The sequence below is a fragment of the Pagrus pagrus genome (genome assembly GCF_965226575.1).
Source record: "Pagrus pagrus genome assembly, chromosome: 6".
NCBI lineage: Eukaryota > Metazoa > Chordata > Actinopteri > Spariformes > Sparidae > Pagrus > Pagrus pagrus.
The window spans coordinates 24,717,471-24,744,434 of NC_140190.1; the positions used below are offsets into that span (position 1 = coordinate 24,717,471).

General features: G+C 40.3%; 1 protein-coding gene across 1 annotated transcript in view; it reads right to left on the minus strand.

The window, feature by feature from the left end:
- Nucleotides 1-24,870, minus strand: part of raver2 (ribonucleoprotein, PTB-binding 2) — a 92,721-nt gene extending 67,851 nt beyond the window's left edge. The window contains exons 1-2 of the mRNA XM_084355296.1: nt 24,589-24,870; nt 3,802-3,868 (exon numbers count right to left, since the gene is read on the minus strand). Of these exons, the coding sequence (XP_084211422.1) occupies nt 3,802-3,868; nt 24,589-24,861 (340 nt within the window). The 5' untranslated portion in view covers nt 24,862-24,870. The remainder of the gene's footprint in view (nt 1-3,801; nt 3,869-24,588) is intronic.
- Nucleotides 24,871-26,964: the final 2,094 nt, after the last annotated feature.

Here is a 26,964-nt window from a genome sequence, read left to right on the forward strand (position 1 = left end):
CCTCTCCTGTAACTGTTGGCAAGAAAGAAAGTTATTTTTTTCCAAAATGTTGAACTATCTCTAAAAAAGACAACTGAACTCGATGGGGACTTGTCTTAAAACATAAGGAAATAATAAGGAAAAAACCTCAAATGGCTCCCTACAGTTCGTCCGGTGTAATCGAAGTCTCTGGAAGCCCAAAGAGATCCAAGATTGATTACAAAAGATGCTTTTTACTCTCTCGACACCAGTTTGTGCACCCACTACAGACGGGATGTGCGCTGAAGCTTTTAGCTTAGCAGCTACAGTGAAGATTTCAGCTTATAAAAGGGTGTAAATAACATCATTTCAAATCAATTTGGGATCTTGGGGCTTCCGGAGACTTGGATTACGCCGGATGAGCTGTATGGAGCTATTTCTTTTCTTAGGTTTAAAACCAGTCCCCATCTACTTCAGTTGTGTAGGATAATGCTGCAATGCTGGTCAGCTGTGAAGCTCCAGAAATGAAATTTCACCTGACTTTCCATAGATAGCAATCAAAATCATTATGTGTACAGTAGTCTGCAACAGAAAGTTACTGTTACCTTAACTGCGTTTAACTGCTACACATTGGTACCAAACAAAATCTGAGAAGTTATACTTATATTTCAGAAAGCTGTTTTCCCCGGAGATTATCCTGCTAAGTGTCCATGTCTGATCTATTCAATCCCACTACCACAGGATGGTGGTGATGCACAATTTTAAAAGAGGAGGAAGTAATTGCACTAAATTTGGATATTTCTGGCGTTTCAGCATGAACAGCAAGCTTTTGGATCTGAAAACTCATGGAATTGATGCATCTCTCTGTGTTATTCCCAATCACCCTCTCATCAACACAAGCTATCTGCACTTTCCTGAACACTGATCAGCTTCAAACTCAAGTGTGAAGCTAACAAACTGTGAAAGCCCCCGCTCTTGCCTTGGAGCAGACAAAACCTCCTACAGCCACTCCTCTGCTGTAAAGTCTATCTCAACAGGTTCCTCAATACAGTCCATGACGACATTACCTGGTAAAACCACTTAAAAGAAAAAACCTCCCCTCCCATCGAGTGTTCACCGAGGCCCTCAACAAAACTCTTTGAAGACGGATGTAAATTTCACTTTAAACATTCTCCATCTTAATTCAGAGACCACATATTGAGACTCCCAGCCGTTATCATATTATGCTGTCAAAACTACTGAAATAAGTCCTTGAAATGAAACAAGTGGTACTTCACTGAAGAGGAGAGATGGAAAAAGACAAAGGAGGGTTCTGTGAGAGGGAGAGACCGACAAAGACCGAGCCAGCGACAGATGGTGGTGTTAGAGAAGAACCACAGCGACTGAGAGATAAATAAAGAGCATATTAAGATAAACAAAAGAAAATGTGGAACAAATGTAACTAAACTTTTTCTTAAACAACCTGGTTGACAATGGACTCTCATCCCACTCCACCCAACTCAGTACATCAGAGCCCAACACCACCATAGTGGACTAATTACTCGAGTACTGTGCTACTGTGGCTGCTGGTCCGATGAAGGCCTGTGTTTCATCTGGCTCTGAAACCCCATTAACCTTTTGGACAGGCTGGTGCTTTGATATCTCAGCTGTTTACAGCTCCCCTCTACTTTCTAACAGCGTTATGTTTCAGGTGCTTGGCTGACTGAACGGACTAAATATAGACACTATGTAAGATTTCCCTGGAAAGGGACACACTCCAGGGGCAGGGGGTCTGTCTGTGTGTGTGTGTGTGTGTGTACGTGTGTGTCTTCTTGTGTTTCCAGGCTTATGAGGACCAGATGTACTCAGAAGGTGAGAATGTGGAAAAGCCTTCAAAATGAGACACTCACATTTATACACAGCTAGGACTTTAGTTAATGACAAAGACTATCATTAAAACGTGTCTAAAATATGGTTCATAGCTTATTTAGGTGTTTAGTGGATAAGATTACATTAACTATGTGAGTCTGTGATTGAGTGTGTGCAAAACCATTATTTTAATGGCATTAAAAGTTATGCACCCATCATTAAAGGTGCAATATGTAAGAATTGGGCACCTGTTGAACTCATTCTCCAAACAAATAGGAGGAGGCTTTCAGGCCCCGGGCTTGCTAGTTAGCACGCTAACTTCAGTAGATACAAAAACAAAACAATACATAGACATAGAAATCTGTTATTTATTTACATTCTGTTGTTAATTCTAGTTCATTTAAAATATTTTTTAAACTAAAATTCTTACATATTGCAACTTTAAAAACTTTTCTTTATTTTACAGAAACTGGAACTGAACCCATCGCTGACTCCTCCTGCTAGTGCACTTCTACCAGCCACCTAGCTTGGTTTTAAGTGCATCTCACAGCAGAAACCATCAAGCCAAAAACACTCAAATCTCTAACTTGCGGATCCCTCACTTAAGTCTGAATAGAATCAAGTAAATAAAGTTGATTTTTTTATTCAACCATTTTATTCAATATCACAAATTTGTGTCACACAACACCCTCGATTCTTATTCTGTATTCCAGCCAACGTCAGGTCAGAAATTCTTAGTTGAAATTTCAAACTTCCAGTTAATAAAGAATTTAGCTGACCATAGCAAAATGATGTCTCTTTGGCACGAGTAAAAAACGAGAAGGGAAAAAGACATCTACAAATTAATCCTACCCCTTTTCCACGGGTGCTGCCATTGTTGGGAGACTGCTGCAAACTGCTCCCTCATTATGGGGAGGTAGATGGATTTACCCCGAGTTTATAAGTAAATATTCCGAAACAAAAAACTTTTAGGAGGATAAAAAATGGAGATGGAAACTTGGGAAATGGTGCACACAACATTCTGCATGCTAGTGTCAATATTACGTACAACTGGCTCAAAGTAATGCAGACTAACACGACAACTCTACAACCTTCATGAAGTTAATAATATTCAGTTTTTGGTGAAGAAGAGGTGTTGATTCAACTTTATGGTGATTTTGGAGGCTGCAGTTTGTGCTGCTGTTGAATTGCATTGCCTTACACTGACAGGGGTATGTGTTTTTTTGTTTGCCTCAATTATATCAATGAGAGCAAACTGAATAGAGGAAACCCCTGTCAGTTGTTATCTGTTGTATTATATTGTATTAGTTTTAGCTAAGTCTACTCAATGTAGCTTTAGGTTGAATTGCATTTATTTGAGTTATTTCAGAGTCAATTTTTTTTAAAATGGTACTCAACAGCCAGACGTCCTTTTACTGTCCTAAACCTGCATAACTAGTCATATAACCACCATTACTCTGCTAAGAGAACATGGAGACAGACCTTAGTAACTAGAGTCACAGGTCATCCACCCGTCTGACCTCAACACTATTTGTACAAAATGTAAAACCATACAAAGTTCCAGTCGTCCCTCCCTCCTTCAACACTGTGGATATCACTACTGCACTACGTTCCATGTAACTATAAATACACAGGTGTGATGACAGATATGACATGTATGTACTGTATGTTTAGGGTTTGGTTTACATGTTCATTTGAGCAAAGCTGCATGTGTGTGCACGTGTGTATATGATCTTGTATGTCTATCTTTGTGAGGACCACAAGTTTAAAGCCTGAGGACATTCTGAATGGTCCTCTGTTCTTCAAATGGCTGTTTAAGGATGAAGACTGAACAAGTTATAGGTTCAGAATAAGGTTTTGAGTTGGGGTTAGGTGTTTAGATGTGATGGTAAAGGTAAAGGTTAGGGTTAGTGAATGCATGTTGGTCGCAGTCCTCACAAGTATAGGAGTACAAGCATCTGTGTGTTTGTGTGTGTGGTTAAGTGAGAGTCTTACCTGTGCCTTTGTTGCGGTCCACAAAGCAGTACTTCAGTTCATATTCTTTGAGAATTTCATGAACTTCCTGTAAAGAGACAGAAAAGAGAGACTTGAGCTTGAGCAGAGATAAACAAAATCCAAAAGTTCACAGATGTTTCAAATTCGAAAAATATGCTGTGAGTCTAAATTTTTTTTTTTCCTTAGTTGATCTATGATACGTTAAAAATTGAGTCTTAAGTTTTTAAAAATGTCAACAAATTCAAAATTGGGCAATTTCACAATACATCACCAGAGCTTTTTGGTATTTTCATGTGATTATTCTGGATTGTTCAAAATGTTCAGTTCTTTGCAGTCAGTCAAGTAATCTTGTGAGTAATAGCCAGAAATCGAAGGCACAGGGTGGGAGCATAATCACTTAGTGCTGCTCACTATACTGGACTTGTCTTTGCTGGAGCCATCTTTAGCTTTAGCAACAAGCTGATGTTAGCAAGTAGCTCAGTTAGTCCTGGAGCTAAGTAGCGCTATTAGCTGACAGGAGTCTGCCCAGATCGTAACCTCATGACTCAAGGGACAGGAAAACATGGCAGGCTGGGACAGGAGAGTTTTTTTGCGGAGAAGAGAGGTTGACCGCTTTGGCATCTCCCAGCTGAAACTACTGCGGCAAAGTAGTGCCGCGGTAGTTAGACATCTCATACATAGACATATCTTACATATTGCCTTTTTAATCAGCACCACTTTTTACATACAGTATGGTCAGTGAATACAACTCTGTAGTAAAGGTCAGGGGGTTAGTTAGACTTTTCATGATGCCGCTTCATGACAGCACTTTTCTGCCAGCAAGAGTTATTATAACGAACTAGCCAACTGCTTTCAATAACAACCTCGGTATTCAAATAGTCACTGTCACCTGAATTGAGATAAATCTTATAAAAGGATTTCTCATCAATTATGAAACCTTATTTTTCCCTCGCCATAAACTCTTTGATGGCAGACTCCCCCAATAGCATTAATTTGTCTCTAAAGGGTAATTATGTTTTCCAAAAAAGGTGTATTTTCAAGATGAAAAGCTTTTGGTCTCCTGACAGGTTTATAATCACAGCAGCCCACCACACAGTATTCACTCTCTCTCTCTCACACACACACACACACACACACACGCACACACACACACACACACACACACACACACACACACACAGCTGTATTTCAGAGTAATACATCTGAAATGTATCCTTAAATGTTGAGTGTAGTTCAATCTCCTGGAAAATGTTTTATATCGTCTCAGTGACAGTATATGAAGAAGTGAGACAGGAATCGAGTAAGAAAAAGGCCTGCAGAACCACAGCAAAAGATCCTCGCACCCTGTCTGCATGTGTTATGAACTGCACACTGATAACTCTGTTAGCCTTGGTACCTTCTTGATTCATTTTCTCTGTTACATAGCCACCCAGAGTCTCTCCTGCACACAAAGTACTGTAAGTGACAGCACAAACTGGTCTGGCAACAAGTGTTTTTTTTTATAGATAAGCTCCTGTGATATGAGCAACCTTGTGGATCCAGTCGCAGTGAAACCAGTCAAAGAACAGTTTCAGTTCGAACAGGAACAGAGTGTAGGCGAAACGACTAAACAATATGAGTTAACACCGATAAGAAACACAAAACAACCACAGCACTCAAACATCCTGCAAGCCACGGTCAAAACTCCATGGCAGCGGAAAGATCACTTCAGCATAAAGCACAGTGGTCATGTTCGTACGATGTGCTAAGTATTAGGGCCAGGCCTTTTTTTTCATTATACACCTCAAGAAAAATGTCAAGAGTAAAGTTGATATTTGAAGATTAAAGTCGACCTTTGGACTACATCAAACAGCACATATAACTAATAAAATGCCTTGTGTAGATGTACTGGTGAAACTGTACTTCATAATCTGCTTTAGTAACAAACAAAATGATTTGTCTTTTAGCTCATAAACACAGTGTAGAAGTGGAGAAGAGATGGTAACACTAAACACAGAACGTTACACTCACAGACCGGAGGCCCGGGCAGCTCGCATAGCCGTCAGTCACTCCCCCAACTGGATTTGACGGACCAGAGAGTTGACTTTATTCTTGACATTTCCACTTTATTCACAAAACTGTCTTTCAACTCAAGTTTAAAAAAAAAAAATGTCCTCCTCTGTTTTTTTTCTCATCCCTGGCCCTAATACTCTTCTATAGATGTGCAGACATTCTCTCCCCCTTTACTTTGTCTTTGCCACTACCTCCCACCCTTTCTCCTTTTATGTTCCTGTCTGGGCCTGTCACGACAACTACTTTTGTTAGATGTGTTTGGCCCCAGAAATGATTACAATAAACCAGTTATGTAATGTAACTAAGTATATTTACTCAGGTATTAAAGTACAATTTTTTTTTACTTGAATATTTCCATTTTCTGCTACTTCATACTTCCACTCCACTACATTTTGGAGGCATATATAGTACTTTACTCCACTACAAATGTTTGATAACTTAAAGTTACTAGTTACTTTGCAGATCTCCAAAGTAGCACATTTTTAAATGATTTTATTTTTCTTATTTAATATTCTGATAATCAGAAAAAAATGCTGAATCCGTCAGGCCGTCAGTCCATCTGTAGTATACAGTATATATGTATCATTTACTTTTACTTGTACCTTTGACTAACGAAAGTACAAGTGCATTTATTGTCATAACATTACTTTTGATACTTCAGTACAATTAATATCAGATAGTTTTATTGAACTACTATTCATCTGGGTGACTTTCACTTTTAGTGATATATTCAGTAGTAATATTTTAACACAATAACTTGACTTTTACTCAAGTATAACATTTGAGAACTTTTTTACAACACTACGAACTATATTGTCATTTCAATACCTTTTTATGACACTGATATAATGCTAATGATATTTAATAATAATGCAAGTACAGCCTTTCATGGAGCAATGAGCTTTTAATTTTTAAGATTTTAATAATTAAGAATTGCAATGTTACAAAAATGTTAAAATATCCTAAATAAATACGAGATAAATAAGGTAAAACCACATAACCAATTCAATAAATGAAACGTACTCTCAGGCTCTCTTAATAAAAACTGCACTTAAATATTTATGTGTTAACAGGCAACATACTTGCCAACTGTTCCAATTTTCCCCTGAGGCTGTTTTTTATTGACCTCTCTTCCCCTTTCAGTTATCACTGCGTGTTTCTGACACTAAACAGCCTGTAGTCCGATGTTCTGTTGCGCCTTGTCATCCTTGGTGAGAGTGAGAGGGACAGATATGTGGGGAGGACAAAGAAATACTCGAGCAAATATCAGACATCTGGAAAGAAGAATTCCTGCCTCTTGCAGAAAATTCTACAGGAAAAGGGAGATATGCCTCGTCGATTTTTCGGTCAACAACGGGCATCACACCAACGTCAGTCACCATCAAGAGGCTGACAAACATAGGGCAGCGGCAAAAGATGGATGAATGAATGAAAATTAATGATTATTAGTTTATGTCAGAAAATCAATTAAGTTCAAGAGGGGTGAATTTATCTGAGAATTAAGAGTAGCCTAAATTTAGAAGTATGTAACATAAATGCTGTTGCAGTGTACTTAATATTTTGTTATTGTCTTTTTTTTAAAGTCACCAGCATGCACGAAACAAGTCTCTAAGACTCAAATATTCCCGGAGAAGGACTACTTGAACTCTGTTTGGTGTTGAAATCCTTGCCCATTTTTGAGGCCTCAGTGTTGTCAACTCACTAATATATGTATGATAAGTCAATAACATGATTATCGTGACAGGCCTATTCCTGTCCATCACCATTAAAACCTTTGAAATAAACTAAATTAAGGTAAATTTGCATTTTCAAAAGCTTGTTTTAAGCAAATAGACAGGCTTTATAAGTGAGCCTGAATGTGAACAAAAGAAAAATAAAAGGTGGAAACAGTCTTTTAAGGACCTGATTGGCATTTGGGAGGATGCAGGATTCTGTTTTGTCAGCTAATGTTTCTCAAACCCTGTCAGCTAATGCTGGACATGTTTTATGTTTCCATTCAAACATGAAAACAAAGAAACACACTGTGCATTGTTGTAGCGCACCGGCTCACGGTGAAACAGTAATCACCATTTACGTGACAGTGAAAGCAGGTCTGACATTTTCAGGAGTTCAAGTGGACAAAAACATTTACAGTCCCATTATCAAATCATTTCAATACAGACGGAAAACCTCCTCACTTCAGTTGCTGTGTGACCACTATGGAGAGGAAGATTTTTTAATACGTACTGTATATCCATCTCTTCTTCTATCTCTCTAAGCACCTTCCAGCCCACTCATGTACAACATGAGCAGGCATGTTCCTTATCAGTGAAGGCCATGCAAGGCAGCCCACACAGAGGGTCAGCTCGCTCGCCCTTAAAATCAGAGCAGAGCGAGCTGTTATCGCTCAGGGGGGGAGAGGGAGGGAGAGAGGGAGAGAGAGAGAGAGAGAGAGAGAGAGAAGGAAGAGTTGTTTTGGATTTTTACTTCATATCTTCAGGACTTCTTGATCCTGGTGCATGAGAGGAAGCAGGATAAGTCTGAAGGGAGAACGAAAAAGATACCACCTGAAGCCAAGACAACAAAAACAAAATCTGCATCACTTGTCTGCAGCAGAGTTTTCATCTTATTATCTCAGAAGGGAGAAATTTTGCCTGAGCAGGAAGAATATTTCAACCAACTTCCAATAGAAATCTGTTTCTTTGAAGAGATAAGACAGGTTGCTGCACTACAATCAAAACAAATGAAAATAAATGAATTTTGAAATCTTAAAAGTGGCAATTTTTTCCCTGCCTTTACTTATGACGTAAACGCTGCTTGCACAAAGTAATGGCTATGGAATACGTTTAGATTGGTTCCCTATAAACTTCGCTTTCATGCAATGTTGTCTGCCACCCGGCACAAAATCTCACAGGAAAATGAAGACTGACTGGTGAGCCAATTTTCACTTTAACCAGGCTCATTTACTGAAAATGAGTTGAAATGCTCACTGGTACACTGGCAGATTATATCACCTGTTGAAGAAAACACAATTTTAAGGATTCAATGACTGTCAAAAAGTCTGAAAAGATTGTTTACTTTGGGTGGAAACAAAGTTGTGAGGGTTTTTCTAGACATTATAATGCCAAACCATTTATGCTATTATAATACAAGACTGTGGGCAATTTAGCAACAAGGCAAATACAATAATAAAAAAGGATTAAACTATTTAGATCAAAGCATGCCTGTATGAGTGTGTGATGATTTAGGCTGAACAAAGATCCTCTCCTTCTTTTATTTTTGCGTATCCTGCTGTTTCAGTGTCATGTTTCTATTCTCTTAATGCACTGTGCACATGTTTCTGCTGTATTAAATGTATTATTTTTTTTGCTCACACTCTTTCTCTGCCTACAGTGTGTGAGTCGGGGGGTGAAGGCTGCACTCCTGTATCAACATTAAGGTAACAGACTCAAGGAAAACCTTATTTTCTATATGCAAGAAAGGAAAAGAGAGGAGGGCAAGAAACACAATAGGAACGCAATTTTAGTGAATAAAAGCTGTTGAAGTAGCTCCTGCTGCCAGGGTAGTTACTGCTGTGCTGGACAGGAAACAGACACTGACACTGCAGACTACTTAGTGACATTCAGACAAGGTTGAATCATGTCAGTCCTCTCTCTGGTGGTGTTTTATCACCACCACTCGTCCCTGCTCAAGTCTGGACTTAAATCAAGCTGAAAGTTAGTATCTCACAGCACTGGCACATTACAAGACATTTAAAGTCTATTTTTAGGAGTCCAAACAGTCCTGCTTCTTTTTCTCAGCCACACAATTTACCAGTTGAGCACACCATGCTGCACCCTTTTTTCTTTTAATAATATTCCAGTCTGTTTCACCCTATTTCCTTTTACATTCCGTGTTTTAATGATCTGTTTCATTGAGATTCCCACTGCACAGTTTCAACAGCTCTCTAATTACTACTACTGCTGTAATAAGCTAAGTAACGCTCGCAAGTGTTTTCAATACGGGGCTCAGTGAAAAGACAGCGTGACAGACCTTAAGCTTTACATTCAAAGATAGAGCAAACAGAGCACTCTTAATCTAAATCAAGAAAGTTCATAAGATCCTGATTTGACATAGCAGAGTTACATTTTGTGCCTCTTATCAATACAGATATTAATATAGCTGCCACAAACGTTGAGTGACCTTCAAGAGAACTTCATGCCAGTGATTAGATACAGAACCTGGACAGAAGCAGTAAGACAAGCTGCAGTTGTGTTTCCTATTCAAGACCATTTTACAGCATGTCCTACAGTGTCGAGCTGTTTTGTTACTTAACATGTCATTTTGTTGCATGCTGTTCTGTACTGTTCCCTCGGCAAGTTGCAACAGTTTAAGAAGCTGACATTTACAGCAAGTCCAGTCAGTACCCAACCACCAGCCTGAAAGCCCGGGGCAGATTTCTGTGCGTGCAGAGTATTAATGCAAACTGCCCTGAGAGGATGGACATGATAAGGTATGTGATAGCAGCCTGCAGGGTCTGACACCTGGTAAGAGGAGCTCATAGGCTCATGAAGGAACATGAATTCAGCACCACCCAAATCAGCTGATTGTCAGCTTCTCACGTCTCCACATAACGAAGCACTTTGCTCTGAACACTGCTTAACTTTTATACACTCATGAGAGGTGTTGTGCTTTTACGCAACATTTATAGGGAATTTGGGTTCAATTTGGCTATCAATAATAATTAATGATTATGATAAATAATAATACCCAATATACATATTGGTCCTAGACTATCCGTTTGTAACTCTGATTAATAATTAACTTAATAACTACAACCAAAATTAACATAACAGCTAGTAATGGTTGAATGATTTCAGAGATCTTGACAGAGTAGAGGTTGGCAACATTCACTCTTGTACAATATTAAATAGACAGCATGTAGGTTCAACAGTATCTTATTTAGCACAAAATGAAAACACACAATCTAACTAATATGTACTAAATACAGGTGTGTGTGTGTGTGTGTGTGTGTGTGTGTGTGTGTGTGTGTGTGTCTGTCTGTCTGTCTGTGTGTATGGAATAACAAAAGCAAAATGGTGGCTAGGGTTCAAAGTGCCATGCGGCATGGACAAAGAAAGACTATAAACAAAATGACTGATGAAAGGGGACTACAAGATGGCCGACAAGGGTTGGACTCAGGTCCAAGATGGACTATATATATATATATATATATATATATATATATAGTTTTCTTGAGTTGTGTACTTACATTATCCCAAATGTTACCAACAATGTTCAAACCACAGAAAGTTCAATCAAGGTTGCCCGTCATGACCTCTGGGATAGGGGAGTTGGCGAACAATATTAAACTTAATGTGAATAAATCTTTAAAACATTACCTCATCTATGAACATTTGTGCCATTTGAGTCACGTCAGATAGATTTTTATCAGCAGTAAATAAACACTCTGCTGATGGGTGATGTACTGTGAGTTGGCAGCGCTTGCTTTTGGCTCGGAGTTCGTTTTGAAACAGAAACAGTGTCTGCCAAATGAATAAATGTAAAATCACAAAAACTTTGTGTTGGGAGAAGCGTTTTTAATGGAAGAAAAAAAATGTTTTTCAAATTTTTGTCTTGCCTCACATAAATGCTCCTGAAAAGCAGCAAGTTTATCACTTTTGTTTCCATTATTTCAAATGACATGCCGATTTCGGGACAGCAGTTTAGGTAAACAGTCAAAGAGGCCTTTGTTCAAAGTGATGACATCCATTTACCTCTGCACAGAAAACTGATGCGGGGGGGGGGAATCTTCAGCAGGTTGTCTGTATCTAACTATTTAAAATGTCCCAGGAGGCGAAATCAATGACAGTGAATTTCCCAATACAGATTAGTTGCGTGTCACAAGTGTTGGATTACTTTAATTTCAAATCAAATCGAAATCTCATCCCTGCGTTTGTACTGTAGCCCTTTCTTTCACAGCTTCTACTGACAATCCCCTGCAAATTAAGATCTTATGGTCTGTGTTGTTTTGACCTTTTCCATCTGTCATCTGGCAGATGACCAGTTAGCCATTTCAGGTGTTGTTGCACTCTATTAAGTCACTCTGTTGTGATTAATATTCAATTAAGTCTAAAGTGTACAAGGTAATGTAATGTAAATGTAAGGGGAGAAAGAAAAAACATTTTTCTCAACAGGCAAAGAAGAAAGAGAGGGGAGAAAAATGTGTTTACTCTGACACCTGCTCATTCATTACAAACGCACACACATAGACACAAATATACACACACACTCTTCTTTTGTCCTGCAGTCATAAATGAGATGGCTAACAAACACAAACAGAGCCACTGGGGGAAAGAGAAACACTGGGCTATCATTTCAATTGTGTGGGAGTGTGATAGAGAGGGATGGAGGAAGAGGGGGATTATGGGACGGACACACTTGGCATGGCCTCCTTACCGGCAGTAACTGCGTCCTTGACCTACTGGTAGAGAGATATATGCTACAGAGAGAGAGAACAGAGGATGAAGCTGAGGTCTGCCAGCAAGCTGAATGCAACTCCCACACCTAACACAACTGAATGGTTCAAAATGATTATAGCTACACAATAACAACAGCACTACCGGCACTGTGCTAATATGAGTGATTTACACCTGTAGTTTGGTTCATCTGGTCCAGAAAGAGGGACAAAATGATATGTTGTTCCATATTAGTTCTGGTCCGGTTCCTGTTCATATGGACCTTTTACAAACAAAACAAGAAGAGTAAACAGATAACTCTTTGATCGGACAGTTTTGGTGATCAAAACACACAAGACACAACTTTGTGCAGCACTTTAACCCTTTGAACTCTGTTATAGAAATAGTCTGCCAGTCCCTACATGGGTATGCTCAGCTCCAATGGAAGTTTGAGGTTGGCATTTCCGAGTCGGTATTCCCGAGGATCTTGCCCGAGTTCCGACTTGGAATTCCAACTTGAGTGACCGTTCCATTGTACTTTTCCATTTTGGAGGTATTTTTTCCAAGATTCGAGCACAATGGAATGCAGCAGTACTTTTGCTAATAGTGAGGTCATTTCTTGGAGTATCTTCTAATGCTTCATGTCTCCAAAATCTGTACAACAATCAATAAACCGTAACAATTCAAATTTTATAAGATAAAGACATAAACAAATAAAATATTTCCTAACACTCCATAACTCTTTTGAACTCTGAACACATTTTAGTTTGTGAGCTATTCTCATTTTTTACGAGCAGCTGAAGAAGTTGATTCACCATTTCAACAAAAACTCCAAAACCTGCTTGGCTGAGCATCTTTTCTTCACCATCACCTATCATGTCATCACACACGTTGAACGTGATGAGACAGGCAGAAGACAGAAGCCTTAGCTTTGCAGTACAAAAAGAATGAATGCTGTTGCTAATATGGTTTTTATTTTAGATTTACTTAAACTATCTCCCATGGCCAGTTGAGGAAATACCCACAATATACCTGGCTAATGCAGATCAATTATTATAACGCTTCATGAACAGATCCCACAGCCAGCAGATGGATTTATTAGTAGTTCAGCTTTTGAAATTGTGCTAAAATCTCATATATGCCATTATAAATTCCTGGCTGATTCATTTGGAGTCCACATGGAAGCAGAGTAAGACCACCTTTTCTTGGCTATCTCGGGCTGCTTATGCCCAAACGAACTGATCTCTGGGGGGAAACGCTCCCAGTTTTGAAACAACCTCTCCAAAACAACGAGGTGTGGATACACCCGCAGTGAGCCGACACTTGTAAGAGCAGTGTCATATGTTGTAGTCAGTGAAGTAGAACAAAATCCTGCCTAGGCGCATATATTTACAAAACCTGAATTTCGATATTTGTTGCATGGTGCGAAAACGGTGCATAAACACAAACTATATCTGTACTGTACTTCTTGGGTGCAAAGAAAGGAATCTGTAGAGATTGAAATTTTTCCACTAACTCCATTTCCAAGTTTCCCTTCAGGTGTTAAACACACTTGGATGGAAAAAAAAGCTACTGCTGTCAAAAGCATTTAGAACGGTCGCAGCACAACACATAGTTTAACATTTTGTTACATATTCATTGGAAATTATAGCAATTCATATGTAACAGATCCAAAAGACACGGTTTTTCAATATTTTGTCAGAGCCAAGCTTTCCGTGTGTGTGTGTGTGTGTGTGTGTGTGTGTGTGTGTGTGTGACAGGTGGCTCAAACCATGCACAGCACAGATCACTGGCCTATCAAATGCCTGCCAGGAGAGCTCCTCAGAAAAACATGCACACTCACACATCGAGAGCAGACAGGCATAAATACACACAAGTGCAGACATTTCTTTTCTTTCTCTCTAAAACACATTCTCAGAGTCTAACATCATGTAAACTACTTTAAAAAAAACCTATCTGCTCTGGCAAAGGTCAAATAACTCAATAAGTTCAACAAGTTATTTTGATTCCTCTCCTCTTCTGTTCTCTTTATCTTCTCTTAATCCAGGCTCTGTTTCATGGCTGGAGTCTGTTTATATTCTCATGATGAGGTGCCATTACCACTCTCCCTCTCTGACCTTTTTCTTTTCATGTTGAAATGAGGTTCATGTGATGAGATTCTCTATCACCACATCTTAATTTATCCCTGTAATTTCTTTTTGTCATCCTTTGCTTGCCTTCTCCAGATGTTTGGTTCACTTCCAGTAGAGCAGAGACAGATGATGCAGCAAAGCAGCGCAGCAGGAGCAGAGATCCAAACCCAAAATCACCCTCAGCAGTCACAAGCACACAGTCCACGAGGTGCTCTGTGCAAGCGCAGCAAAGAACTTGATGAAATGTTTGCATAGCAGTCACCACCCTACGGTGCATCAATGTGTACAATTGGCTGCAATGCAAATCGCTGCAAATTTTCATATGGGCTCAGGTTACATGTTTCTGGTCTACCTGATATCATTTGCACCCTGGGTAGATGGAACCAATGCCAGCGAACTTGACTTATTTCCTTGATTCTACAATAATCTACATGAAGATTTTTTGCATTTAGCTTTAAATTCCAGAAAAAAATGAACTGAACTTTTCAAGCAGTTTTTATCAGATTTGATTAGTGATTCTATACATGTAGTTTTTATGTCCAGGTGACCATTAAAAGTGAAGTTCTGGCTCTCTCCTTATTCATTTAGACAGGGGCCAGGTCTTGTTAGCACAAAATAACCCAGGGGTATTGCCAAGATGTCTGCCGAGTAGCAAGACTTGCCTAAAAGGACTTTGATCAGTAGCTATACTAAGCATCCTTAAGGTCGCATAAATTGAGGCAGGAACACTGGTGCTGGTTTGTTTGGGACTAGGGTTTGGCGATAAGATGGTATACACCATGCTACGGTCCACCTGTAGAACTTGGCAATATCATTTCCACAACGGGAGATATCCTCAAAGCCGAGCTAGCAAGTGGACGTGCCTTTTCCTCCTTTAGGTTTTCTGCTTTGTACTCTTTCCTGCTTGCCTGTTATCACTTTATCACAGTCCTCCTCCTGCACACACAATCTGAGTTCACCGCATTCGTGTCATTGCAACTGACCAATCACATTTTGTAATTTCACAGCTTTGTGACTCTGGGAAAATGACCAGAAAAATGTGTACAAGGGAGAAGTTATCCTTTTACAGGTGTTTAACATTGTGAAAGAGTCTATTAGAACCAAAAAACATGTTTTCCTAAATTGAACCAAGAATTGTGTTGTCTAAACCCAACCAAACAGAGACAGAAGACTGAAAAGAAATGGGAAAAAATGAAGTGAACTTAGCGTGAACAGCATGATGACATGTTCCAAAGGGACAAATTAGCTTTGGTTTCTTAGGTGAGAGACATAAATAATTCATTCAGCCACGGCTTGCTCCTTCTTGCGAGCTCTAAACAGGCACCACACCTCGCCTCAACCAAACACAGTATTTCAAGTAGGAGAGAACTTGTCTTACACAGAAAATCTCCTGTTGTATGCTATATGTGTCAAAGGGAAAATCCCATTAATGTTTGGAACTGATTTTGTTTTGTTTGTATGGAAGTTCCAAATAATAGAAGAAAATGATCAATCAGATGAAGTATGGTATTTACAGAACATTTACTATATCCTGATATAAAATTACATACTGCATACCATGATAGAAGATTTTAGCCAAATCAGCCACCTCTATTTGGGCCTGAACATATAATAAGTGCACATAGCACTAAAATACATAATATTTATCATGCTATGAAACAAATTCATTGTTCTGTGACTGTTCAATTATTTTCCAATGGCGGTCATGTGGGTGAAGCTGCCATTGCAAAAGCAACAAGCAGTCATCAACATTATGTGTGATTGACTCAAAACATGTCTCAAAATAGAGACTTGTACGTCTCAAAAGAACAATATTAGTCAAAATCACCACCAAGACACCCATTAGAGGAAGTGAAATTACCTATTAAGACTCGTTGTTGGGAAAATGTGCCGTTTTTCATGTGGGAAGCCTCTCCTGTCACTCCCATACTGTCAGATACTGACACGAAGAATGGCATCTTACACAAAAGCATCACTTTTGCATTCAGCTGTCGCGGCTGCTGCTTGGTCAAACCTGTCCTTTGCTTCTCTTTGTTCATTTCTCCATTTCACTTTCAAGTCATGGAGAAGCAGGTTAATCTGATCTTTGAAAGGACAGAACCAGTGGGAGCAGGTGGCTTGCCCTGAGACAGGACTGATTCTGCTGTCAGCCAGTGTGACCCCACCTCCCTCCCCCACCCACTCGTCTCTGCTTTGGCCCTGAAGCCACAGGGCTCAGATTGGAGGTTATTTTCCCCACTGAGCAGTCACTCCTCACATATAAACAGAGTCTGGCGGACATTGGGTCAAAGCATAATTCAAGAATATCTATTTTTGCTTGAGTTGGGTGAAGAACACATAACATAAATTAAAATGTGTCAGCGCCTCATTTAACTGCAGTCTGCACTTGTGTGAACGTGTATGTAAATCCCAGCCTTCAGGTAAACTAAGAAGAAGATAAGACAACCTGAAATTATAATTATACGCGGGTGTTAAACACTGCTCAAGTCTGTCTTTCCATAATCCTCCATTTTCAACATGTTACAGCACTTTGTCCACAGTGTGGCTTTGCATTAATGTCAGAAAATTACACTATAATGCAGAGATATATGGAGACTGGCAGAGAAGCTCTCAGACATAAAAAGCTAAATGGCCTCTTGTAGTCATTTGTACTCCTACACCAAGGCGCCATTGAAAGCATAATGCATATCAACAGGCTGGATGTGGAAAGGCTAATGTCCTCTGTGCTTGCATTACACACATTTTGTTTTGTTACTGATTTTAAACAAAAAAGCGACCTGTAACTGTGGGTACAAGTTAGCTCTGCTAGCATGGCAGACTCGGAGCACTACCGGAGAATTAGGGTGAATTCCAATTCCTCGCTTAACCCTCAATCTTAACCCTCAATCTCAAAAATGCGCGCTCCCGCTAGTGCAAGTGCTGTCCCGATTCTCAGAAAAATTAAGTTGAGGGGCAAGTTTAAGGGCTGTATAGCCCTCAATATTGAGATTTTCCGAGACCACCCTTGGGAGTAAGGGCTACCCAGAATGCATTAGGTATTTTGAACGGACAAAGATGGCGCCGAAAGCAGCAAAGCGAGTAAGCTACAAATGTAAGTATTTTCTTTGTTAATAGAGATATAAAAATTATGAAAACCATTGTATTATCTTAGTTTAGGCCCATTTTATGGATTACTTACGTCATTGTTGCGTAACATTTATTTATAACATTTATAACATTTAACATTTATCATTTTATTTTACGATCTTTTGTCAATAGCCGGCCGGTGCGGACAAGCCATCGTTTGCTATCGTTTACTTTTCAATAAGCCGTGGTGTGCGGTAACTTTCAGCTGAATATGTCCGTGGTTGTGGTTGTGGTCTGACAATCTCAGAAAGATGCCTAATGCCCACGTTAAAGACATCAGCATAGCTGCAGACGGCATTGTCCCTGTTTCGTTTATGTTGATACACGTCGCGTCTATATGCGTCGATGGTAATGGTCGAGTACGGATGACGTAAATGTGTTCTTCTTCTTCCTTTTTTTGAGTTGACAGACTGGACGCAGCTTTCGCGTTATTCTGCCCCCCACAGTCTGAAGACGTATCTGTATTTAACGGGTGTCCCATTTCTAAGTGACAAAATAACCCTCAACACTTGGTTTTGAGGGCCAGTTAAGATTAAGGGTTGAGCTTGAGGGTTAAGATTGATGGTTAAGATACAGTAGGAATTGGAATTGGCCCTTAATGTGTTCACATAGCTATCACATAAAATTACAGTTTCTACATCCTGTTGCTTTAATATTTGTGGCCAATGCTGAAACATACATTAATTATTCAGATAAAATAATCATTTTTAAAGTAATCTTTTATTACATACATTTACAAGTGAATACATGCTAACACACACAATGGCTGCTGATCAGACTAAAATCTTATAAAAATTTTATCTATTGCAACTTGTGATGGGCTTGTGTCATTTTACATAAACTAAAGTGATTAATTAATTAATGACATGATAACTGCAAGATTAACCAATGGCATAAATAACGGCAGCCATGCATGAAGTTCACAAATGTCCCTGATAATTTGAAGACGAGTTCAGCTAACAGAATGATTTCGACAGGAGGACTTGATTAATGGTTACAAAGTTTAAAATCCTGACATTTCCGTCCCTTTTATACTTTCTATCCTGACAGAATGACAGATCCTATTGTTCACCATGGGTAGAATAAAAACCCTGAAACAACTTATGAAAATAAACCACTGACCCAAGGAAGGATTGATGGGTTCATGCTATTAACTCTGACTCTTCCATCAGTATCAACAGAAATTGAAGCCCACCAGACAGAGCTATGAGCAGTCTTTACAGTCAGGTCATCACTTGCTGGATTTATTGTGAGCTTTGTTGTTCCTGGGTAACAAAGTGGAACTTGGCACGGCTTACTCTTGTCAGACCTCTCTCATTACGGAGTTGTTTACCCCCACTGAGCTGCCACAGACTCTGATGGGTGAGGTCAGGTGTTTCCAATTTGACAGAAACTGCACTTCTGACACTGATGTCCAATTGTTCAAAATCATTGTACGTCTTTCCTCCCATCAGTCCCATAACAGAGTAATCTCTCCCCCACCTTCACTTCACTGTGTGGCTGCTGAACGTCAAGGATCCAGAAATCTAGTAAACAGGGACCAGACGGATCCTGAACCCCTCCATCTGCCCTATTCCATACTAACACACCCACACACATACAATAATGGCAGCAGTTGTGAAAAGCAGGCGCATATAGCTTAAAATATAGCTTTGCACTTTAAACACAGTTTAACCAGCACTGTAAGAGACAGTTGGAAGGAGGAGGAATAACAAGGCAGAGACTAAAGATATTCTCTTATTGGAAGCTAGAATGGCTCTTAGAATGAAGCTGTACAGTGGCCACCTCACCTCAGCACTCCTCACACACACTCATTATTAGCCTTTTATCCAATTAGTCTACACCACATTCCTTCTGTACTTGTCCACTCGATGCATTTCACCCTCTTTCTAGGTTACTCCTGAACCTTTTATCCCATCAGCGCAATTCCAGTTCACTCTCAAAAGCATTTCACCAATCACAAGCTTCCTGTATGCAGTTATTGTCTTTCAGTAGCAGCTAGCAGTTCTATTAGCTGACTCTTCTCAGAAGCTCAAAACCGGGGGGAGTGTTGTTGGAGTTTAGATTGCTAGCAAAGGAACTTATATCAGTAGCACCAGAAGGAGGAGGTTTTCAGGCCTGGAACAAGGGGGACCAAGCCAGGAATGCTGGTGGGAGGGAGCAACGTAATGTGAACCACAACCAGAACCGAGTGGGCAATGGAACCACAAGAAACAAAGTTCTTACACATTTCACCTTTAACTTTGTGAACGGGTCTATTATAACCCAAACCATGTTTTACCTTACCTTCACCTAACCAAGTCATTTTGTTGCCTTCACCTAACAAATTATTTTTGTTTCATAAACCTAAAAAAAAGAAGAAAAATAATAATAGGCAATAAAAATATGATCCAAACAGGATACCAATCCCTATATCTTAAGTGAGAGACCTATACCCGACCAACTCAACCACAACAACTTGCTCCAGCTGCAGACTTTGTTTCTGTTTCCTCAGAAGAAATTACGGTCCTGGAGCAACATTTATTATGACGTTCCAGCACCAACACAGCGATTTCAGGTACACCGTATACAGATTCTGAACGCATGCTCTTACTAATATCCTGATATTGATTTAAACCATATCACCCAGCTCTACTATACACCACAACCCTCTCTACCATCAGAAAGGATTTCAACTGACTAAGCATCAGCAGGTATGGTGCATCGCGAGCCAAGTTCATCATCTCACCTATATAATGTCACCTTCATGTTTGAGCCATTGCCAAATTATGTCATGTAATGTCAACAATTTAATAGACTGCATGAACATATTGGTCTGTCCTGGTTGTACAAACAGTAGTCAGTCAAACAGGTGTATCTTGGACGCCTGCGGGATAATATCAGCACAAACATCTGCAAAACTTGGAGGTGACTAATTCCAAGAGCTAAATAAAAACAGCATGTGTGTGTGTGTGTGTGTGTACACACAGGCTCGTAAGTGATGAAGGTGAGGAAGGCTGCTTACTGTCAGAGCTTTCATGAACATCTGCTACTGACACACACATACACACATCACAGCATGTAAAGCGAGGGGAGGAAGTGGGTGGAACGAGAACAGCTCAGGCACACGCTGCTTTGTGACATTTACATGTATTTGTGTATGGGTGTACATATGCAAACACAACTGCACACACATGCTGCCCATTGTTCAAAACGAAACATAAACACATGCACATACACATCTTGCATAAGTTTAGTGTATTTCTGCTAAACTCTGAATAATTCAAGAACTTTGCAGAAGTCCTTGGAAGCTAACCTTCTCCCCACACACACACACACACACACACACACACACACACACACACACACACACACACACACACCATATTTATTTTACCCTCCAGTGCATCTGCAAAAATGTTTTTACACTACGTGCTTGGATTTAATTAAACATCACTTTCATTCTTCTTGAAACTCCAAGTGGAGTATGGTGTGCACATTAGGGAAAGGAGCAAGATTCTTGCTCAACTTGGGCTCACCTCCAACGAGAGCTACTTCCAACAAAACTTTTTTATTTTCAAGCATCAATTTTCCCTGGCTAAAATGCCAGTTTGCGCTGATTTTACACATTTAAGGTCTGTTTACATGACTTGGGAAGGACAGGACAAATGTGAAAACAGGCAATGACAAGGAAGACGAATGATTGATATGTAACTGCAATATTTCTGTTTCTTTTCAAGGGTCCATTGTGGGTCCAACAATCATACAGGAGAAACAGCTAAAATAGAAGTTGTTTGGTTAATGTGCTATCTTTAGACCAACGTCCATACTCGACCAAACACCACTGTACAACCACATATGGACACTTTTTCAGTGCTGGTTGATGGCATCATCCATTAGCCCAACCCTACTTGGTATGATACATCTATTATTCTAAAGCATCAGATACATATCAGCATTTCATATTTTCTTCTTTTCATCTCATTTACAGGTTAAAGTCACAGGTTTCAAACATGAATCCGGCTGCCACACAATATTGCAGCATCTCTGTCTTCTCAGCCAACGAAAGATCTCAACTGAATCTTTGAGTTCTTGGTTATTTCGGAAGTGTTTTTCAGAAGGATTTGGCAATTCAGTAAAATGCAACTGATGGCATTTCAGCGAATCCTATTCATTAGTTCAAATGCTATAGTAGAAGAGTCATTAATGTCTCCTGTGTGAGAAGTCTCACATCCCCATTGCGCTTTCAACTAAATGCCTCCACCAGCTTCTTTCTATTCTCTTTTCATTACATCCTTCTTTCACCCTTCATCCTTTCCTCTCAACCAACTCTTCAGTCTTCCCGTCTCTCCTCTGCTCACTGCACTCTTCTCTCCGCTATTCCCATCCCCCAGCTCCCTCTCTGAGATGAAGACTGTCAGCAGGGCCATATATCTGACACAGTGCACCATGGACTCCACACACACTCTCACACACACATATCCAATATGCGATATAGTGTTCACTAATGGGGCAGCGGGTATGAGGGGAATGGAAGATGGAGTCGGCTGGGCGTTGTAGAGTCCATCAGACAGGTTATATAAGACACTTGACAAGGAGTTTCCGTCGTCATAAATCTATAACCCTATGGAAGATAATGTAATGGCAAAAACAGCTCTGTGGATTCCCGTACATGCAGGACCAAACAGGAGTAGCTATAGGTTTTAAACCCTGTGGACTAACAGGAAATAAAATCAATACCACCTGTGTAGTGATGTCGATTAGGGTGGCAACTGATGGTTAATTTCATTACTGATTAATCATGATTATTCTGTGGATTAACTCAAATATTCTTTTAAATGTCAGAAAATAGTGATGCTCATCACAGCCTCCTTAGGTAAATTTTCAGATAGCCCTTTTTCATTCAGCCAAACTGCTGAGAAACCAAGAATACTCAATTTGCATTTAAATAAAACACAGAACTCCTCATACTTGAGAAGCTGGAGCGAGAAAATGTTTTTGCATTTCCGTGTAATAAAAGACTTAGATGAGTTATTATGAAAGTCCTGCATCGTTTTTCGAATCTTCCTTCCTTTTGTATCTTCCTGTCGATTGCATTTAAGCACTGATGCTGATATACGGGCATTAGCTCAGGCTACAGATCCTGTGGCTGAACATGTAATTATCTCAGCTTTTCAGAAAACAGAAAAGGACGCAGCAATAGGAGCATTTTGAACCACCGCACAGCGTTAAAAAAAACTAAACGCAGCAATGTTTTATCTGGTTAATGACGGCTACAGTAGTTCGGAGTGCTTTGATTTGGTTTAAAAGCTTCATTTCTGACAGATCACTGAGATAACTCCACAGCGTGAGCTAATTCAGTTCAACAGCCTCGCGACCAGAACGACTTCTTTAAATGGATAAAATCATGTGTCATGTTCAGCAGACTTCAGGCTTCATGCAGCTCTGCTCTCCGACTGCTCCGCTCAGGCTCACTAAACATATCACGCTCGTTCTGGCACATGAATAATGTGGAAAAAAGAGGGAGAGACAAATTCCACTTCTGTTGCTTCGCCTAATCCAAGTGACTTTACCTCTCCCTCTCTCTCTCTCTCTCTCTATTCTCATTACACACACACACACACACACACACACACACAGTTTCACAGTCCCTCTGTTTCTCTCTCTCTCACACACACACACGCTCAAACACCACGCAGAGTTGCTGGTTCTCCTTGGCACTGTGCCTCTTTCTAAGAATGTTTGGTGCTACAACCCTGAAGGAATACACCATCAGCGCCTTCCACGCGCTGTCTCGTGAAGGCTTGCATGCTGACACAAGTGATGAACGACGCTTAGTCGGAGAGACCAGAAGGCTCTTGAAGTTCTAAACAGTGACGTCCCTCTGTGTCGGTCTCTGACAGGAAACATGCACACAAAGTTCTTGCGTGTACAATAAACAAACGATGAATTTAGCCTCTGCTTCAGTGAAGGAATCTGATTAAAGCAAACTGTTTACAACACGTAGAGTCAGAAATCATTAAAAACATAACAATCTGAGTTAGCTGAGGAGCTGTGACTCTTTCTTACACTGTTCCAAACAATATTTGGGACATCAACTTTCCAATTTTGTATTTTCTACAATGCACTGAGTTTAGCAAATGAGCTGATTACACTGTCGAATATTAAAATTCATGCTGCAAAAAGTTAAGAAGGATAAAAAAAAAAAAAGGAGAATCACAACAGATGCTTCCTGACAACTGCAAACGAAATGTGCATATCAATGCACAGCTCCAGTGAAACTATCCAGTGATGTGTTGGTGGATGTAAATGTGGATAAACTATAATATCAACATTGACAGAAGAAATCTGCTTTCTGACTTGAACAATCTCATAGAAGCCACATGTTTCTGATGTAAGTACAGGTGCAGGGATTAGTTTACCCTACAACAAGGGGAAACCTGAGTGATAGTGAGGCATTATCTCCTCCTTTTGCGTGGAAAACAACAGACTTGCAAGCCACAGACAGCTTTTGCAAAAACCCATTAAGACGGACGAGAACCTATTGACATGTCACCTTGTTTTGGAATACAGAGGGACATTTTTAAGACGATCCAGATGAATCATATTACAGTTTTCTGTTTGTGGTTTGTTTACGTCACTAATTACATAAGTGTACAATCATAGGCTATTTAGTCACCAGATTTAGTGCAACTATACAGTCTGTGAGCATTTTTGGTCAAACATTTAGTCCAGTTTAGCTTTTGAATATGTCAAATGAGTTTGGGATCCCTTTCCTCACATCATGTTGACAGAATGCAAAGTTACATGGTGTTTAACAAACGACACAGTAAGACGGATCCCATAATAAATCTGATATGTATTCAAATAAACTATAAAACTAAAGTTCCTTATAAGGATGTGGCTTTTAAATGAGGTAAAAATACTATTAAGCTCAGTGTAGAGCATCAGACACCAGGTTTCTATCATCAACAGACTGTACTGTATTGGAAAGTGCGACTTTTGAGCGCTTGATATGCGTAAAACCTGAAAACTAACTTAACGGCGCTACTTTTGCTCCAGTTTTTCTTGCGTAAACTAACCTGGTTGGTGGTGTCGGGCGGCAGGTTCTTAATGAGGATTTTCCTCCTGTTGCTCAGCTCCTGGCGAGTTTTGGCCAGCCTCCTCTCGATCTCCTCCGGCTCCAGGTCCGGCAGGTCGCGGAGGCTAATCCCCGAGTCGGAGGGCTGCGCTGCCGCCGCCTCCTCGTCCTCCGGCTGCCGGCTCTCGGGGCTGTCCATCTCCGGGGAAAGTGCGCTCTCCCCGGCTAGAGAAGAGTGAACGCTCGGCGGCTGGATGGATGAGGCTGCCGCCATCTTGGGTAGCTGAGTGAAAAGTGTGAGGGGAGAGAGAGAGAGAGAGAGAGAGAGAGAGAGAGAGAGAGGGAGAGAGAGAGAAAGAGGAAGAGAGAGAGAGAGAGAGAGCAGGTGGGAGGTGTGATAATGGAAGAGAGAAAGAGCGAGAGAAAGGTAACACATCCCGGATAAAATGCAGAAAATAGATTATTTATTTGTTGAATCACATTTATTTTTTAGGTTACTTATCCACCTTTATAATCAAATGACTTGATTTGATCTTTAACTTTGTGTGAGCATCTTTTGGTTTGTTTTTCTTCTTCTTTTTCTGGTTGAAAAAGATCAGTGAAACTGCAGAGAGCAGGACTTTGTTCCGTCGCATAAGTCGTGTATTTACTTTGAGGTGAGGGGTGCACGAGGCGGTGTCGGACAGGTGGAACTCCTCGCTCAATGGGCAGTTTGGGGCTCGCGCGGCTCCTCGCATGGCAGGCTGCACCTCGGACTCCTGGCGACCCCAACTGTCTGCTGGATGTATAGGACCAATTAAGATCGGTCAAAATCACCGTCAGACCACCTGATACTGTTTGTTAAGTGCGTGCGTGCGTGCGTGCACGTGTGTGTGTGTGTGTGTGTGTGTGTGTGTCTGTGTACGCGCGTGAAGGCAGCTTGCAGCCTTTGTTTGATTTTTGCATGGCATCAGCTCACTTAACCCACTTAAATCCTGTAATCTCCAGATTTTAGGCAAAAATGAATATATCATGAGCCACATGTTGATTCTGGCAAGTGTTTTCTGCTCTGTAAAGATGTACAGTCAAGTGGTAAATACACACACAGCCTTAAGCGGATGTGTACAAAGACAAACTGCTCTTATTTCTTGCTCAATAGCCCAATTAACACATTTATTCTTCTGGTCAAAGAGAGAGAGAGAGGCATTCATTGGAGAATCTCTCTATACCACCACAGTTTTCATGTTCCCCATGTGTATAATGTGACCATGAATGGCTGTGTGCCTTCCCTCCTCTCTTCCCAAGTCATCCAGTGAATGCCAAACTAGCAGCCAACCGAGCCTGCCTGCCTGCCTGCCTGCCCACCGTGGGTGGAAAGCTGCTCCTGGCAAACACAAAGGGAACAGAGCTCCCTGCCGAGTCCTCACAATGCCTATGTAGCTTCCGCAGGCTGCATGAGTCGCTGAGAGACACACTCACTGGATACTCGCACTCGCAAGATGCATTCACACTCATGTAGGCCCACAAACATGTCACTGAGAACACATCAACCCACTGAGGAAATATTTAGAGCACGATTATACCGAGGCCTGTAAGAGATGGTGAAATCAACCTCCATGTTCTCTCTCTCTCGCCATCTGTGTGAAGCGTTTCTTGGCAGATCGGGGTCCAGACAATCACAGTTGTCAGTGGGTGAAAATGATCTCACGTTGCCAAGTGGCTGAACAACCAGTGTAACTGAAACACACCGACTGTATGAATGCTTCAATCAAGCGTACGCTCGAGTCCACTCCAGAGAGGAAAGGCCAAAGAAAAGGACATTTTACATTATTAAGAACAAATAGAATAGAGTGCACATACTTATGCATCAGTTTGATTTAATTTAGTATCACGTCACAAACATGTAAATGAAAAGATGACAGATTCTCTCTCACCATAATGAAACCTGTATGAAGGACACACACTCATTGGCCACTTCATTGGGTGCACTTGTACAGTCTAATGTGATTGAATACAGCAGCTCTGCCATGAATTCTGTTTTTACAAAGATAATAACATTACATTTTGATTGACACGGTCGTTGAACTGGACTGCATAGTATCGAGAGGTGTTCCTAATATTTTGTCTACCATATTTACATACGTGAGAGTGGCACAATGATAGAGGAACCTTTGAATATAATGCACTCCAGTACAACACCACCACCCACTACTCCACAACCTCAGTAATAAACATAAAGTAGATTGTTACCCTCCTGACAGTGGCAAAACAAGAACTTTTTTTTAAAAAACTTTTAGCTTTGTAAAAGAACAGTGTTCCTAATGAAGTGGCTGGTGAGTGTATTTAATCTCCAAAAGGCATTGATACCAGCTTACAATAGGTTGATTAATTAATGAGG